Source organism: Diabrotica undecimpunctata, chromosome 2, assembly GCF_040954645.1.
Source record: "Diabrotica undecimpunctata isolate CICGRU chromosome 2, icDiaUnde3, whole genome shotgun sequence".
Classification (NCBI taxonomy): Eukaryota; Metazoa; Arthropoda; class Insecta; order Coleoptera; family Chrysomelidae; genus Diabrotica; species Diabrotica undecimpunctata.
The window spans coordinates 155,494,083-155,514,217 of NC_092804.1; the positions used below are offsets into that span (position 1 = coordinate 155,494,083).

At 31.8% G+C, this 20,135-nt stretch overlaps 1 protein-coding gene across 1 annotated transcript in view; it reads left to right on the forward strand.

The window, feature by feature from the left end:
- The window catches only part of LOC140435099 (tachykinin-like peptides receptor 86C), a 951,389-nt gene that overhangs the window by 818,515 nt on the left and 112,739 nt on the right, over positions 1-20,135 (forward strand). The window contains exon 6 of the mRNA XM_072523804.1: positions 16,686-16,820. Within this exon, the coding sequence (XP_072379905.1) occupies positions 16,686-16,820 (135 nt within the window). The remainder of the gene's footprint in view (positions 1-16,685; positions 16,821-20,135) is intronic.

Here is a 20,135-nt window from a genome sequence, read left to right on the forward strand (position 1 = left end):
TGTTGACTGCTGTGCGAAATAGCTCCGCGGAGGTCATTCCAAACCATTGTCGAAGGTTTTTCAACCACGAGATACGACGGCGTCCCGGTCCTCTCCTCTCCGCAAAATACTTTACCCTTCATAACGAGTTGAAGAATTCGATATTTTTCTTCGTGCCGCATCACGTGCCCGAGTTACTCAAGCTTACGTTATTTCACTAAATTAAGCACTTCTTTTTCTTTCCTCATGCGCTGTAGGAATTCAACGTTGGTGACGTGGTCCACATACGATATTTTTAGTATCCTCTTGTAGATCCATATATCGAAGGCTTCAATCCGCTTTTCTATGGCTTGCGTCAGTGTCCAGGCTCCAACTCCATATAGTAACACTGGAAGAATGTAGCACCTCACTCTCCGCATCTTGGTTCCCAAACTGAGATCACTGCAGCACAGCAAGGATTTAACTTGATAAATGTAGACCCTGCCATTTCAATTCTGGATCTAATCTCTTGACCGTAGTCCCATTGTGAGTTAAGCGTAGTTCCAAGGTAAGTGAATCTGTCGACTCTCTGGATCTCTTCGCTACCTGCCATTAGTGCCACGGGATCTAAATTTGCACGGCTGACAACCATGAATTTAATTTTCTTAATATTAAGGTCTAGTCCATATGTTACGCTCACAGTTCTCACTCGGTCTAGTAAGGCTTGTAGATCATTTGGGCTGGTTGGGTGATCATTTGGGATCACCTGGCCTTACCATTCTTAGACTGTTTTAAGGCTGATTTCACCTCGCTTTTTAGTATTGACGGCCCTATCATCCAATTTATTTCTGGAACGTTACCTCCGTAGTCCCAGAAAAGTTCTTCGATGTACATTTTCCAGGTCACCAACTTCTCCTTAACTGTCGTCGCCAGGTTCCCGTCTTTGTTTATGAGGAGGTGTGTGTTTCTCTTCTTGTATTGACCAGTAGCTTCTTGAATCTTTCGGTGGATATTTATATGATCATGTTTCACTTGGAGCACTTCGATTAGTTTACATTTTTCTTGCATCCATGTCTCCTTGGCTCTTCGTTTTTTGATCGTTTGGTTGATTTCTTGGTATTTTTTCGCGTCCCTGTTTTTCATTAATCTCCTTTGGTCCATCGTCTGCAGAATGTCATCAGTCATCCATTCTTTATTTTTTACTCTTGTTTTCTTTCCCAGATGTTCTTTTCCCACATTTAGTATGACGTCTTTGATATAACTCCATTTTTGTTCTAGACTCTGTTCTTGATGTTTAGCGGTCTCTAGTTTTTCTTTCATTCAAAACATTTCTTGGAGTACATTTATTAATGGGTATAAAAAAAATGCCCAGTTACAAAGATTATGGGTCGTCACGTGATGAATTACGAAACCCTTTCACCAGTTCAGCTATGTCACGTAACAGATTAGCTTGGTTACTAGGCAATTTATATCTGGTTGATAAAACAGTGCAGCCAAAAAAACTGATCCCGGATTTGACAAACTTTACAAAGTGCGACCTCTACTGGCTAAACTCACGGAAACGTTTTTTGCAGCACTAAATCCACATGAGTTTCAAGCGATTGATGAGTCTATGATACGATTCAATGGTCGAAACAGTATCCGACGGTACATGCCCAATAAACCTATTAAACGTGGCTACAAAGTTTAGGTTAGAGCAGGTTCAAGCGGATTCATGTGCGAGTTTCAGATATATACCGGTAAAGGTAATTTAGAATAACGAGTCGTACAGGATCTAACAAGGGTCTTAAGTAAATAAACACCACCAAGTGTTCTTTGACAACTATTTCAACTGTATTGATCTTCAGAGATCTTTATTGTCGGACGGAATTTACGCAGATGGAATCGTTAAAAAAAAAAGAAAGGATTTACCAGAGTTCAAATTCAGATTACCGTATTTCAACAGATGGACTATCTGCGTTGAAGTAGATAGATCGCAGAAGTGTGATTCTTTTAGCCAAAATCTAGCAAAAAACGAAGTTGTAAAGAGAAGACAAAAAGATGCTACTCTGAATGAGGTTTCATGTCCACAAATGGTAGTGCTCTACAACTCACATATGGGATATGTTGACAAATTTGACATGCTGAAGTGTCTTTATGAGGTGAATCGGATATCACACAAGTGGTGGCATAGAATATTTTTTTATTTTGTGGATGCTTGCGTCGTAAACGCATTCATGCTATTTCAACTTAGAAGCCAATCCAAAAGTATGTCTTTCAAAGAATTCCGGATCTCTGTGATTAAAGACCTTATTGGAGCTACAGAACAATTAAAAAGGGAAAGACCATCAGCATAAAAACCTGTGAGTAAATTCAAAAAGCATATTCCCTTGGAACTGCGCCATTCAGAGTCTTCTCATATGCCCCAAAGAACTCCTTCTTTGAGATGTCCCAACTGCAGCACGACAGCAAATGTTAGCAGAACAAAGTGGAAATGTTCATCTTGTAATGTCGGACTTTGACTCAAACACGACAAAAATTGTTTTGCAACGTTCCATGTAAAACAATTGGAAGAATAGGAAGAAAGAAGTGCTACCTGGTTTTTATTTCTCATTTAATTTTCTGTTACACTATGTTCCTGCTGATATCTTGAGAATACCACATCCTGTGGATATACTTTAGGATCAGCATTGTTTATTTTGACTGAATTTGTTTTAAGAATATACTAAAATAAATAAATTTTACAAAAACCTGTTTTTTAATTTATTAAAAATCGGGCTTCAAAGGGTTAACAAAAAATAGATAATTGTCATACTTTCCTGTAAAACCTTAAAAAGAGTCAAAAGAAATATAAGGCTTACAAGTTATACGAGAATGGCTCTAAAACGGAGTATGACCTGTTTGGTAAAAAATATCTAAATATAGTGGAACAGTAAAGGCTTACTGCTTACTTATTTTTGCAAAAGTCTATTATATCGAAAGTAAAAAAAATCCCGACGGAGTCTGTATAGTTCAGCATGTAGTACTGCAGAAATCCCATTAAAAGTGTGATGAAATAACTTCATAGCAGACTTTTGCAGGACATTTTGGACGAGAATAAATTTTAAAAGAATACTGAACTATACGCAAAAACACCAAAGTTCTAGATAGATTTTACTGGATCAATTGTTTCCGAGATGTAGAAGATTGGTGCAAAAAATACAATTTATTTAACGGTAGGAAAGGGGTGTGAAAAAAAACTAGGAATGGAGCAATTTCCGGGGAGCCTTTTGAACAACTTGCAGTGGATATTCTTGGTCCGCTTCCGATGACAAAGATATCAAAGCATTTATGGTCGCAATGTATTACTTTTCAAAATGGTCTGAAACAGGTTACCCCGTAGCATCCCTTTCTAATCAAAAACGACTACAATAGTAGGAACGTTTACAATACACATTCTATCAAGGCATGGAATTTCTTTAGAAATACAATCAAAAACGAAATTTTGACATTTATGATAAGAAGTAAGTATTTATTGGTCGCACTGGATTTCTTTTAATAGTTTAGTAATTACTAGTAGTAATGATTAAGTTTTTGAATATTTCTGCCATTCAGTTAAGAGTTATTAAAAAGTATTATAATATTGTTTGCTGTAAAAAGTTATTAAAAAAAAGTTTATCAATATTTAACGTATCTTCTGTACCTATTGGTTCACATTTCTCAATTACTTCTTCTAATTTGACACAAATGACTCATTTGTGTCAATGAATCATTTAATTTTATGTACAGAACGTCAAAATAAAATAAAAAAATATATTACAATTCGTTGTGATTTATTTAGAAATTTAAAATTGTATAATATGTCCTCAAACCAAAATATTAGCAATAACGTTGATTGCTATTCAAAACTGACAATTATAGCAGCAGTTTAATATAAGTTATAAATTGTGAAGTGATATATTGAAATAAACTTTAAGTGTACAAACTCTTTACATAATATCAGTTAAATTAGCATTAAAGTCAGCAAATTGCAATTATTTGTTATCGTTATCAATAAAAAAATCCAGTTTTACCAGCAAAATAACCGCTTTTAGTAAAAACCGATATACCTGTTTTAGCAGGTGTGCAGGGTCGGACTTTTCACTTAACGTTTATCGAAATGAATTCAAACATAGAATCACACAACAGTTTTACAATACAAGACCATCAAAGTCAAATAAACGCATCACAGTCATACTCTTCGGCAGCGTCGAGAGTGCAATTTCCTTTAAAGTCCCAAGCAATTATCTTTAGTGCCTTAGAAAACACCAAACTTCAAGACTACCTTCTCCCACTTGGAAATATAATTCAACCGAAAAATATAATCTCTTCTAGATTTTCACTAATAATCGCATATGTATGTATTTATCCAATAAACAAATAGTGGATGATTTTATGAATAATCATAGTCAAATAGAAATACAAGGTGAAATTGTCAGAGCAAGAAGGTTAGTTACACTAGCAGAACGACTTGTGCTCTCCGGCGTATGCCCTTCAATACCGCACGACTTGCTAATCAATGAGTTACAAAAAATCAGCATAGTTCCTGTCTCCTTTATGACATTCCCCAAAATTAGTACTTCTATGCCTGAGTACAATCACATCCTTAGTTTTTGAAGACAAATCTATATCAGTCCTCACAGTCTAACACTACCAGAGTCATTTACTCTTGTTTTTGACAACACGATATATAGAATATTCATTTCTCAAGACAGTTTAGTTTGCTTTAGATGCAAGAAGCCAGGTCACATTGCTTCACAGTGTTCCGAACCACTAACTCAACTAAACCCCAACCAAAACAATAAAGCATCGGTATCCAGCGCAACAAATATATCCTTGCAAGCACCCAATGACACAAACCCTTCTCAGTGTGAACAAATGTCTATTTCTAATATCGCGGAGATACCGAACAAAGTAGATCCATCAAAAAGGACACTCACATAATAATTCAACCAAAACGTAACTTTGATGAAAATATTTCACCTGAAGCAGATCCATCTTCAAAAGAATGTAACATTTTTCCACCACCTAAAGTCCAAGCAAAATCTAAAAAAGCTAAAATTAGTTCAGCAAGCACTTCTGAATGCTCATTTTCTCTCTTACTTGACAATGCTAAAAACTTCATAGAAAATCACCCTCTACCTTTCCCTCTAAACTTTGATCAACTTAACATGCTCCTAATGAATATCACGGGATCAACAGATCCTATAACCACAATTCAAGAATATACCACAGACCTATCAGCTTTGTCCCATATGCTCAGTCAAGTTTACCTTCATTTAAAGGAAAGATCCATAAAACATAAATTCACGTCCATAAGGGAAAAAATCCATAATTATCTTGGCAGTGAGGCATCGGACGCGGAAAGTGAAACATCTCAATTAAGCCAACATTAAAATTCAAGTCTCTACTTCAGTGGAATATTGATGGATTTTTCCATCGCCTTGCTATGCTCCAACATCTAATTGCAACATGTATACCCTAAACACCCCATTGAGAAAATTATCAAGGCCGAATTAATGAATGCTCAAGAAAATTTCAGAAGAATCCACTTCCTGTGGATACCATCTCATATTGACATAGAATATAATGAAGAAGCAGATACTAGTGCGCGTAACGCAATCACCAGTGACGCATCAGAAACAGAGTGTCGGAGTGTCGCAGGCGATCTAAAAGTTTATTGTGAGATTATTCTAAGTGCGTGGAATCGGGAGTGGAATGACTTTAGTTCGAAACTCATCAAAAGTGACATTTTTTCATCGAAGTCCACAGCCAGTAGTAGAAGATGCCAAACTATTATTACACGTCTACGACTTGGACACTGTAGGTATACCTACTCACGCCTATCTCTTCTCAAATAGTGAACCTTCAAAATGCGAAACATGCAATACAGTAGACAGCATAAAGCACTTCTTGATAGACTGTCCTAAATATGTAAATCAAAGACAGTTTTACAATTTGCCAAATAACCTGAAAGCACTCCTCAACCAAAGTTTAGTTCCGGACAATTTATTAGGTTACTTAAAATGTATAAATATGTTACACAAAATTTAACTTAATTTATTGTTACAAAGGTTCACTTGTTCACAAATTGTAATTAATTGTACAATGATTGACTGTTACAAATGTTAAATTTAATATTATTACAAATGTTACAGGAATGTCGCTAATAACCTTTGGGTGGATGCGACTTTGTCTCTTTAAATAAAAAAAATATATTGCAGCAATTTTAGATCAAATACCAGTTTTTAAAGAATTTTTATATTAACGTTAGTAATCAATTACCATAAAAATTCTGTAAACTCGAAATTAAAAAAAAAGTATTCTAGATATTAGCTGGCATATAAAGTCAGACCATATTTTAAACGTTATGTTAGATATGAATGGAAGGTAACGAAATGCCATTTGATAACTATTTAATTTCCGATAGCTGTCAAGACCAGACCACGTATTTCCTCTTTGTAGTTACTCAATATTTCGCTGCCGTAGTGTCGACACGTATTAAATTCCTACTTTCTGAAGTCCAAAACCAAGGAATCAAAGTTAAACGTGTGTCGTTAAAACCATATAAATAGAGTATGGTTCAATATTTTAAACACAACTTATAACAAATCTTTTGCGATATGACAAACTTGTATTAAATTGCTTTAATCTCGAATAGCAAATAAATAAAAGTTATAAAGTTATGATATACTTATATAAATATTTATTGTTTTCAGATTTTAAATTAAAAAAACAAAAATTTTAAACTTAAACTTAAATTTAGGTTTTAAAAGGGACAAATTTAATATGTAGCAAAATTTTACATGGTTTTCGTACTATTATGTTACACGTTTTCTTAATATTTGTATTGTTGTTAAGCAAAAAAACGAGATACTAGACATAAATCATTTATAAACCATTTATAAATCATTTATAAATATTGTATTATTCAACAAACATAAACAGTCATAAACAGTGTACTGTGGGACAAAACAATCACAAAAGAAAACAAACACAAAATCTATAACAGCATTATAAAAAGCATTGTTACATATGGAAGTGAGGTATGGCCATTGAAAGGGAAAAACTTTAAAGAATTAGATCAACAGAATTGGACTTCTGGAGAAGAGCGGCTGGAAATCAAGATTAGACAGATTTAGAAACGAAAGAATACGAGGAATTATGGTTGTTAAGAACAATATAACAGGACATCAGAATACATCAACTAAGATGGTACGGACACACTAAAAGCCGAAGAAGAAAGAAAGGTAGACCGAGAATAAGTTGGAGAGAAGGAATCGATAAAGACTTAAGGGAGAGCGGAATTGAAGAAAACCTTTGGAACGAACGAGATAAATGGAGATTGGTGTTCAATCACAAATTAATCCCTTAATTTGTAATCTCACATTATTCTTAACTTCTTAATATTTTATAGTTTCACCGTGTTTAATTAAAACATTGTGAAAACATATCGTATAATATTTTAATAATTAATTCATTTACCTACAACGTAATAAATTGCCGAATAATATATTTTCCAATTGAACTTCTTAAGTGTTGCAATTAGGGCCTAGATTAAATTGTATGGTAAGCTCATAGTTCAAAGTTTGTTAGTATGATAGAAGCAATAACCTCTGTGCTGAGGTATACAATATTTGTGAGATTATAAATTGGGGATTTGAGCTCATTCGAGCGCAGTCTATTATAGAAAGTTACCTAACCAACAACCTACAGTGTAATTATTAGTAGCTGTCAATAAAACCATAATTTTTTACTCCACAACTTCAACGTTTTATTGTATTTACCATCGTCGATCGAGAAGAAGCGGACAAAGGGGCATTATAAAACGATTCGATCCTTATATCTACATTCGACTCTGTCCACTGGAAATCAGTAGACGGCGTAGAACGTTATAAAATGATTGATTGATCGATTATTACTCACGACGATGAAGTTTATTAGAATTAATCTTATTTTTATTTTATCTTATATTATTTTTTTGTACAAAAGAACTATAAGGGTCATTTTACCCTAACCACGGTGTAAGACGGCCTCTTTGAAACTTTTCTAAAACAAAGTTGTTTTTCTTTTAAATGTACACTTAATAAAGCTACGAAAATGTTGTAAACTTTCTACGAAGCGTCAATAACAATAATTGGTCTTTAAAGTAACACATCAAAGGCAAAATTTATAACCAACCTTGTAGTCAACGATAAAATTCAGATTGAAAGCCATGGCATCGACTAAGTAATAGCTTACAAAAATATCTAGGGCGCGAGATTTACTTAAGCCGAGAGAATCAGACAACTGATATACAAAGAAGGATAGGTCTCACATGGGCTGCCTTTGGTAGATTGAACAACATTTTTAAGTCTAATATTCACGTTTGTTTACAAAGAATGCTTTTTAACCGATGTGTTTTAAAGGTTCTCACAAATGGTGCAGAAACACTAACTCTGACAAAAAGAACAATAAATAAAATAAAAGTTGCACAACACGATATTGAAAAATCAATGTTAGGTACTAACATCAGAGGTAAAATACCAAACCTAGAAATATGAAGAACAAGAGGAGTCACAGATGCAGTTGGAAGAGTAGCTATGATTAAATGGGCTTGAGCCGGACATGACGACCAAGACAAGAGACATATAGAAGCAGAGGACGACCACCGACTAGATGGAAATATTATGTAAAGCGTATTACCACAAATTGAATGCAACAAGCTGAAAATCGAAATAGGTGGAAAATTTTACGGGAGGCCTATGTTCAGCAGCATACAAATATAGGCTAAATTGATGATATTGTGTAATGTATTTAGAGTAATATTTGTATCCTCTGTAATAGCTAAGAAAGATAATAATATATCAGTTTTAGAAGTAAATTTTGACTAATCAGCGTGTTTAAAGTTCCAGAAACTTCTACTAGTGGTTGTCTTATTGAAATAGCTGGCTAGCTAGCATCCAAAACTTTCCGAGAGAGCATATGGGCAATTTTTGGGGTCACAAAGGCTAAGATCAGTGACTGAAAATGAACCTGAAGTGGCATGAAAGTCAGTTTTGGGTCAAGTATTTAACAAAACTGTAGTTTTACTGGTAGAAATTATATAAATTTCCGTATAATTTATTAAACTGTTATTTCTGTAATTTTCAGAGAAAAACTCATATTATTGAACAGAAAAATGTTCCTTTTTCATGTAGTATTACAATTAATTATTAATTACTAATTATAATTATTATACACTTCTTTGATTAAGGCATGTGCAAAATTCACTCACTGCCGTAATTTTCTCACTGTAGCAGACTCGTTTGAATTTATTATTTTTCACAATGTTAACTGAAAAACTTTAAAATTTGAAGTAAATTGAATTTTTCCTATGTTATATTTTGGCACAGTTCATTTTTCTTTTGAATTATTCTAAACCTTTCCTTTACCTATCCAATAAGACGTTTTTTTGTTGTTATGATCAGGTCTTTTCTGAAATATATTTAATAGGAGCAAAATCAAATTAAGTCTCTGGTTTAATGTCCTTTCTTAATAGAAGTCTTTCAATATTAATAATGCCGCTTCAGTAATAACATAAAACCTCCAAGGCAAAGATTCATTATTCCATGAAAAACTTTTAAGTCTCTCGTCAAATAATTAAGTTATTTTCTGGTTCATGGTTCATTAGATTAATTTGAAGTAAAAATAATACGAACAATACGTCTGGACGTTTTATGTTTATCAAATTAAATATCTAATATCAGTCAATAAAATATATCGATGCATGCAAGTCGAAATTTTTGATGATATAAGTTAACTATAATTTATATTTTAATAGTATCACACTAATAATACAATAGTGTCGTAACTCAAAAAAGATGATTTTTCAGAATCAACGAAAAACTCATTTATCATTTCCTATTGCAGATAAAAAAAAATAATGCTTAATATGTTTCTAATTAATATTAAAGGAAGTTTCTTTGTACTCTTAGCTAAATAAAAATACTGAGAGTGAAGTTATATAAAATTTTTGAGTTTTGTATTACAAAATACAACACTGTATTGCTCTCAGCAAAATGTTCGAAATGAAATATTATTTTTAGTTATGACATTATTTATGAAATATTTTGTGTTACCTACTACAATTTGATTTACTATTTTTTTCTGCGGTTTACGTTAGTTTTTGGACTTAACGACAATTTTGGGAACTAATTCTTGATATTTGTTAACATTGGATCTAAAGAGATTGTATTACACGTTAACAATTACCTAGAACTATTGTTGTTGATATTAATAAATAAACCAAGACTGTTTTTAATTAAGTTTATATTATAATCAAACAAATTCAGATACAGATAACAAAATACAGTATTCTTGAACATTTTGTACTTAATCTATATATTTAACAAAATAAACCTTCCAAAAAAAGAACACGAAATCTAGTCATATTTAAGTAATTTGTAGTAATTAAAAAGACATACTAAAAAACTAATTATTTAAACTTAGTTTGAATTAGTCTAAAAATAAATTATTACTGATTACAATTAAATACAATTTTAATGTTTAATTGGTCAAAGCCTTATAGCAAGTTTTACAATAACTGCTGGGTATTACATTTTTGTCAAGTAATTCCTTTAAGTTCCTTTTCTTATTTTGAGTAAAAGGTATCTTGCTTGTATACTCTCGTGTCAAACCATTAGCAAATAACGAAGTCTGATTTTCAGTTCAAAACTTTTTGGTAGTCTTCATCTTCGTAAGAATTCTTATAAAAGAAAGTAAATGGATGTTCGTTTTCAACACATAACACCTTAATGTCATGCCATTTTATTTTGTCTTTCTCCTCATTAACAATAAAATTGTTACCCTACTCTTCTTCTTCTTCAAGTGCCGTCTCCATCAATGGAGGTTAGCGGTTATGGTGGCAAACGTTTGTCTATCTTCAGCTGTTCTTAAGAGTTCCTCAAATCCAAGTCCTGTCCAGTTTCTGATATTACGTAACCAGGACAATTTTTTTCTTCCAATTCCAATTCCTACTCTACTCTTCTTGAAGTATTTTCGGATTGTAAATTTTTCATTAGTCATTTCAGTCACGCTATACGGTTTGCCTGTCTTTTTAACCGTCTGAATTAATGCCATATATTGTTGTGGGACATACACTGGACCAGATTATACAAAAAGAATTACTTGCTTTTCTATGACGCTATGCACATTGTCACGCTCGTTTTTAGAGTGACCGCAAATCAGAAATTTATGGGTTATGCTTTTGACATTCATTTTCTGTACTGCGTACGCATATGCTGTAAGGACGTATTAATTTTTTTGCTGCCCACAACAATTACTAGAATAAAATATAAAGTCCAGTTCTCTACCAGGATTAGCCTGTATAATTTTTTTTATATATTACAGAGTACAACTCCCAATCTCATTCTCTGTTTCACTGTTTGTGTCAATTTCTTAAAGTATTTGATGACTCGTAAATAGTGAAGGTATAGGTGGTGGTTGTACTTTCCCAAAGTCACTGTTTTCTATTTGGGCACCAGGTTCATTATTTGTACTCTCCAGTGACAATAACGACGTTGAAGAGATTTCCTGCTCGCAATCCTCAGTATTTGTTGCCATAGCAACAAGTAGTTCACGACTCAGGTATTAAACCTAAAAATGGATCAAGTAATACTATTAGATTAGGCATAAAGGTAATTAATGCAAGAATGTCACAAAGAGTGTAGTAACTCTAAATTTATAAAATAAAGTTGTTGGTAAGCTTTCTTAATAACACTGCTACATATTTTAAATGAGTTATTATTATCCGGTGATCGACAAATAGATAATGATTAATAAATGTTTTACAAACAACAACAAAAATGATTTAAAGTGATGATTCAACAATAATCTAGCAAGTCAAAAATAATGAACTGAACCAATAATAGTGTCGTTAGTAAAAATATTAATTTAAAAAGTGCTGGTGTAAATCAGTAATAGTGTAATAACTAGAATAATAACAATGTTATGGTTAGGTTCAAATCAACAAGAATGTAATAACTCGAAATATAGCTATGAAAATTACATACCTCATTCAGCAATACCGTGTAAACTCGAAATTTTAAGCAAAGAAACACGTGCGTTCCTGATCACTGTTGGTCGCAACTAAAGATGACGCGATATTGTGAGGAGGGTGACGACGGTCATGAAAACCGTCTTATGGCGCCATCTCTTATTCATTTATTGCACTATTAAAACGACAGTTTTATTGACTTATAGGGAATTGAATTTTACGTGTGAATATAGTGTTATTCACACGTAATATAGTGTGTCAATTTCGAATCATTTTGAGTCGCGACACTATTGTATTATTAGTGCGATATGCTATGTTCCGTCTCCTCTTATACGGTTAGCAACGATCATATCGATTCAAATCTTAAATATCGCTGCCCTGAACAGGTCTGTAGATAAGCAATTCTTAGAATCTGTAGCCAGGAAACTCGGCTTCTTCGTCCTTGTATTGTCCTCTGCATGATTACCTTCATTTTAACTTCATTTCCTTTTCTTTTCCAGCTGACATCTAGCCCACCTATTCAAGGCCTATTCAAAGCCTTGAATCTAGCCGGCAATATGTAAGCAGCAGCACAGAGAAGACGTAACACTTCAAAAGGTTAATTCTTGATCCGATCGACAAATCTCTGTTACAGAACACATTTTTCATTTTGGTAAATGCGTATCTTGCTCGTCTAATTCTTAATTTGATTTCTTTAGTAGATAGGTTGTTGTCGTTAATTATTGATCCTAAATAGTTGCATTTTTGGACTTATTTTATTTATTTTCTGTAGATCATCAGGCTCCTTTGTCGTTGTTGTGATTTAGTTATCACCATACATTAGTTTTTGTTAGTATCTAGACTGTAACAAAGAGAAAATTTGAGTGGGACCTTAAACGAGCGCCACTGTAACAAAATTAGAACCTATGAATGTAATCGAACGGAACAATGTAATAAAAATAAGTAAATGTAAGAGAATAGGAATATAAAAATGTAAAAAAATCGAAGGTTAGCTAGCAGGATATGTTGAAGAATGACCAATTGACACTTAAGGTAGGAATCGGCCAATTTACATGCCCTTTAGAGACAGTCAAATGAGAATAAATGTGAAAAGTAGATAAAAATGGAAAAATTTATGAGAATATGAGTAACGATGTCAGCAAATTACTCTTATGTATGTATGGGCCCCAGGAAAGTATAAAAAGTTACTTTCTGATGTATCTTATACTGCTCTAAGAGTTATTTAAATTTCTGAAACTGAAAAAAAAGGTACTAATATAACATCTAATATATGCAACCCAATTTATTCCCTACTTAGTTTTAATAATATTTACAGACACAAAGTAAAAATAGCCTATGTTTTCCTTCAGTTATATGTACGTTTAAACTAGTTTAGTAATAAAATCCCTAAATGTATATATAGCATTTTTCACATAAAAATGCTTGCACGTCATTCAAGAGTTATATCAGAACCCCACAGCGTTGCCAAAACATCAGTGTTCAATTTTTTCACATGCAAAAAATCATGTCATTTTTTCGCTGTATTACTAGCTACCATTCTACCGCAATTTTACAATTATTTCCCGTTCTCCAACCCTTCCTACTCACATTTTAACCCCACTCCATTAGAAATACAGACAGTTGTAAGATAGCAAAGAAGAAAGACTCTCCTCTTCCCTGTTGTCTCTCGATGATAACGGACACTCTCTTTTGACTGCTGACTGTTGCTAGAAACAGTCGTCCTCTCTTTCGTCTGCTGAGTCCTACTAGGCAGACTTAGAATCTCTCTATCGCTACCTATCGCTTGGTACAGACTTACCACGCTTTTTCTCCACTCTAATTATCTCTCTCGCTTATAGTTAAGCAAAAAATACCGCAAGTACTATTTTAAATCGTGTACAGACGCAAATGTGCTATATCTCGTGATCTCAGTGTTAGTACCGCGAAACACGTGTTCAGAAACCGGTAACCGGACAGTTTCCCCGTATAAAGAACAACCGCGACTGAAAGCCTCTAAATACCGCGAGTGTGTGTATGTGCAGCAGAAGAATTGGTAAGACTTTGTATAAACATAATTTGCTATAATCTGTATAACCTTTTACCACATATCCTAATTTATTTGAACCAGCCCTATGTAATACAGTCCCCATCAACTGAAATTATATTCATAATTTCACATATATACACCCTTTTTGTACAATCAGAATAGTTAGTAAGTGAGGAATTTTTAAAATGTCAACTATTTGTCAAACTATTATATTAACAGTAAATACACTTAGTTTTAAGACTACTGCAACACACTAAAATACATAAGAAAACATTTTAATACAAAATTATATATTCTAAATTTTAAACTTACCTCTTTTAGGGCTGTAATAGTAAAGACGTCCCGCCATTATTTCTTGTTCAAAATTATCTATCTTATATGAAAGCTTATCAGCTTTCTACAGACTATTTATTTTGTTTTGACATAGCACAATCACAATACACAACAATAATTAGTTTTTAAAGCTATTAGTCTAAATTTAATATGTATTTATAAATACAATTTATCAATATATATTATATTATGACCAAATTGTGTAAGAAATCAAAACAAACAAAATTCTTACTCTAAAAAAGCGGCAACACTTTATACACTTTTGCCACACGCTGAACTGTCAATAAAATTTGAAGTATTCCGGTATCAGTTGCGTACAATTATCTAATCTATTTAATTAACATTATTATTTTGTGCAATATTAGACTTGAAGAGTTATTTCATAAAATTTATATTATTAATAATAACAAATGTTTTTGGTTATTTAATCAATATAATTCTAAAATTTTCAATATAATGATGATTACATTTTTCTGATTATTACACCATGTTGACGCCTATGAAAGATCGAGCAGTTCCGTATGGGTTTCGTATTATTAGCTGTGTTAGAAACATTTGAACTCTAAGGTTGAAGTTCTGGAAATTTTAAATACAAGTGACGTCACTTTGTATAAATCGTGGCGTGCAAGTGTTTTACTTTGAAAAATGGTATACATATAATGCTAAACTTCCCACCAATAATGAATACCCTAACTTTAAATTGTAATGATTATACTAACAAAAAGAGTAAAAACACTAAATATGAACAGATAGTCTATTAACCTATTAAAAATAGTATTTCTGTAAGTTCGGGGTTGGATCTAAGAAATAACAGCAAGTAAAATGGAGATTTACCCTGATAAAGTAAATTTATGACAAAGTAAATTTCAAGAAAATTAATATTCTAAGATAAAAACAATATATGGTTAATTTGTATATAGTTACCTGACGTGCAAGAGATAATGGGGGTATTACACCATCCCCTGATATATAAATTCTTATTAAGCAAAATAGATCCACTATATACAAAAAAAGCAGAAGGGATGAATTCGACAATTACAGAGGCATTGCCGTGACAAACTCGATCAGTAGAATATACGGAAAAGTAATTATAAACAGAATAGAAAGCGAATATAAATACGTAGAGGCTGAGGAACAGACAGGGTTTAGGGCAGGTAGATCTACTGTTGACCATCTGTTTTGCATTACACAGATTATTAAAAAGAAAATAGCCGTTAATCAAGAAGTACATTTATTTTATGTAGACCTACGAAAGTCTTATGATAGCGTACCACATTATAAATTATGGGAAGCGATAGAGAAAACAAACATAAGCATGAATTTAATAAATGCGACGAAGGAACTGTACGCTAATGCTAACTCAATGGTAAAGGTTGCAAATAGTCTGTCAAGTAGATTCCAAATTAATAAAAGCCTTAAGCAGGGCTGCTGTCTCTCCCCGACATTATTTAAAATTTATCTAGTACAAGCTCTAAAGCTGTGAAAGGGCAAATGTAGAAATATGAGAATGTCGATTAACAACAATAGCATATACACTTTGTCATTTTCAGATGATCAACTAGTGAGAGCACAAGATTATAAAGATATTGAGTATATGACTCGAAAATTAATCGAGGTGTAAAAAAAATGGGGACCAAAAAACCGAGTTTATGTATATCGACGGGAAACAACAGGACCTCATATTGGAAGATGGAGAAGTTATCAAACATTGCAACACATATAGATATTTAGGTATAATCTTCATAAAAGAAGGCAACGTAGACGACACAATTGAGGAGAAAAACAACCAAGCAATAAAAGCAATTTTACTTCTCAATAGTATCCTTTGGGATCAATCAATCTCTAATAATAACAAGCACAAGATATATAACACAATCATTAAAAGTATAATTACCTACAGTAGTAAAATATGGCAAATAAAGGAAAGAGAAAATTTGAGGCAACGGAAACGGATTTCTGGAGACGTTTAGCTGGAAAATCTAGACTAGAAAGAATAACGAACAACAGAATCAGAGAAATAATGAAAGTTAAACATACAATAGTAGACGATATTGGTATCCAACAACTCAGATGGTACGGTTATGTACAGAGAATGTCTGAAGAAGGTCTCCCAAAACAAGACTTAATGTGAACCCCTCACGGTAGAAAAAAAAAGAGGAAGACCCCGTCGGAGTCTTAGTTGGAGGAAAAACTTAGTTGGAGAGAAGGCATCAATAGAGAAATGAAAGACAGACTTACTGAAATAAAAAAGGAACTTTAATAGGAAGATAAAATATATAAATTTATATATTTGTAAATATTATTCTTATTAAATAATATAGCCTAAAAAATTATAATTTTTTTTCTTTATTTCAGGTATTTGGCAATAGTATATCCACTCCAACCGAGAATGTCCAAGACGTCTTCAATATTTGCAATAACTTTTATTTGGTCTGCGAGTATGCTACTGGCACTACCTTGTTTGTTGTATTCCAGAACAGTTACTCACAAGTAAGTAAAATCATGTTTCATTTCTCATATACTCTGTGCTGCCAAATTAACAGGACACCAAGTTTATTTTAATTAAAATTAAAAAGTATTATAAAAACATAAATTTCAATAATTTTTTTTTATGAAACTGTTTTCTTGTCTAAGTTAAATATTGCATTTATATGGGATTAAGCTACCGTTGATTCTAATAATAATTAAATTTTTCAATAAAAAAATTTGACGTTTCGATGTCCACTCTGAAAAGTCCAAAACTCTTAGTTTTGAGTTTCTTGATTCTTGAATTTCGGCAGGAAACCCTTGCCTTTGTCAAGATTCTAAAATGTACATGTATAAGACAAAACAGTATAGCACATTTGTTGAAATATTACAAGAACAACGTCACTGCGCTCACAAAATATGAAATTGAGAAGAAGCATAAATTTGATTTTGAAAACATCCAAATTTTAAAAACAGAACAAAACAAAAAGAAGAGGGAGATTTACGAATCAATAGAAATAAAAAGAAATACCAACGCAATAAATGACAAAAAAGATACACAAAACCTAAATAAAATATATTTCAAACTGATTTAAATAATAATAAATATAACACCATAAAAAGCTCTTAAAGTCATAACATATCTCTATTTTACCTTTTTCGAAAACATCAATGATACGCTCATATAAAAATAATTATATACTAAACCATGAGATATCAACTTTTATTTGTCAGTTCATTAATGTCTGTGTCCCGTTTTACATTTTGGTAAGTCATATATATACATATTTTACAATAACTGTTTTGTCTTATACATGTACATTTTAGAATCTTGACAAAGGCAAGGGTTTCCTGCCGAAACGTTGATTGCAATGGAAATTAAAATCTAGTTCCACATGTAATATATATTTTATTGAACCTAAACCCAAGAAATACTAAATCTATATTATATATATATATATATATATATATATATATATATATATATATATATATATATATATATATATATATATATATATATATTGTTGTGATCTGCTTTATGGTGTTTTATTATTAATTAACACTAATTTAATTAATCCAATTATTTAATTAATTAATTCACTAATTTATGCAGAGTCATACAAATCAATTACTATTAAAAATTCTCAGGGTGCCTTTTTAATTTTACTTTAATCAGTTTACTTTATATATCTCTTCTAGTGGGTTCAGTATCTCCTAGTTGCTCATAATCGGGATAGAACAGGAAACGGAACTAACATTAAAACAACATAAATATGCACACAAATTATTATTTATTTTCAATAAGCAATACGATGAATACTAATAAATAACTTTTGTGGGCAATTATCTTTCCCAACAAACTCCTATACTCTAAATTTAATTTTAATTACAAACTATCTATTGATCTGTTTTATAATAATATCTACTAAAAAAAATGACCATATAAAAATATAATTTATTCACAAAAAAATAACTCTTTGAAACTTGGAATCTTAGTTCGTATGCTTATATTTGATTTTATCTTTAGAATATCTTAAAATTTTCTTTCATTCAAATTATTTGACTGACCTTTATTTTTTTTTCACCAATGATGTCTCCTCTCGATCAAACCACAGTTCCTTCCTTGATTGATTATGTCCGGCTACCATCAAATCTTTCCCGTTCTCAGCATCGATCCAAACCGCATACCAGCAAACTACTCCTCCGAAAACACAAGCCCAAGCCTCTTTTGACCGGTACTCTTTATTCACAAATTCTCCTTTCTTTCTCAATTATATCTCGTGGACTATGCAGACTCAAAAGAGATACTAATCTTCTCGATTTTGATCTGCTCTCAGCTTCCACCTTTTTCACTAACAAACGAAAACACTGGTACTCAGATTGACTACACGAAAACACGTCTTCTCTTCTGGTCTGCCGGTAACATAATCAATCAAGGAAGGAACTGTGGTTTGATCGAGAGGAGACATCATTGGTGAAAAAAAAATAAAGGTCAGTCAAATAATTTGAATGAAAGAAAATTTTAAGATATTCTAAAGATAAAATCAAATATAAGCATATGAACTAAGATTCCAAGTTTCAAAGAGTTATTTTTTTGTGAATAAATTATATTTTTATATGGTCATTTTTTTTAGTAGATATTATTATAAAACAGATCAATAGATAGTTTGTAATTAAAATTAAATTTAGAGTATAGGAGTTTGTTGGGGAAGATAATTGCCCACAAAAGTTATTTATTAGTATTCATCGTATTGCTTATTGAAAATAAATAATAATTTGTGTGCATATTTATGTTGTTTTAATGTTAGTTCCGTTTCCTGTTCTATCCCGATTATGAGCAACTAGGAGATACTGAACCCACTAGAAGAGATATATAAAGTAAACTGATTAAAGTAAAATTAAAAAGGCACCCTGAGAATTTTTAATAGTAATTGATTTGTATGACTCTGCATAAATTAGTGAATTAATTAATTAAATAATTGGATTAATTAAATTAGTGTTAATTAATAATAAAACACCATAAAGCAGATCACAACAATATATATATATATATATATATATATATATATATATATATATATATATATATATATATATATATATATATATATGTATATATATTATATGAACGTAGTTAAGCAGAAAACGTCCAACTCACAAATAAATAAATAAATCCAAAATGAGATTTGAATACCAGTGGGCACAAAATTTATGTTTCTGTAATGTGCAGAAATCAAGCGAAAACACTACCTATCTTTTTAGATCAAAATCGTCAAAGATCTAACCCACAATCATGCATAACTGAGAATTTTAATATGAATAATAAGGTTAAGTGATTTGAGCGTTTTCTAAAAAGCATAAATTGATTTGTGGTCCTATAAGTGGTAACATAAGATGTCTTTTGTGGGATTAAAAACGTTCAAGGACGTTTTCTACCTAGAAATTTCAATGTAAATATTAGAAATATGAATATAATCGGAAATCTTCCAAACCACTTGATATCATTTTACAGTTTGTGTTTAGCTAATATGTTTAATATAATAATAACATAATAATACGTAACAATTTTTAGTAGATATTTATGTGATCTTCGAACTAGATCGATAAAATATCTGTTACACATGTTACTTGATATGGTTCAAAATAGTATATCTTTATTAATTTACTTTTTAATTAAGGGCAATATTAAATAGGCGTGTATACAGGTAAATTGAAGGTTTTATATAATATAAAAACCGGCCCAGAAGAAATACCGGACATAACCGACTATGAAATAAGAACGGCCCTAAATCAACTAAAAACGAATAAATGTCCGGGAGAGGATAAAATTCCAGT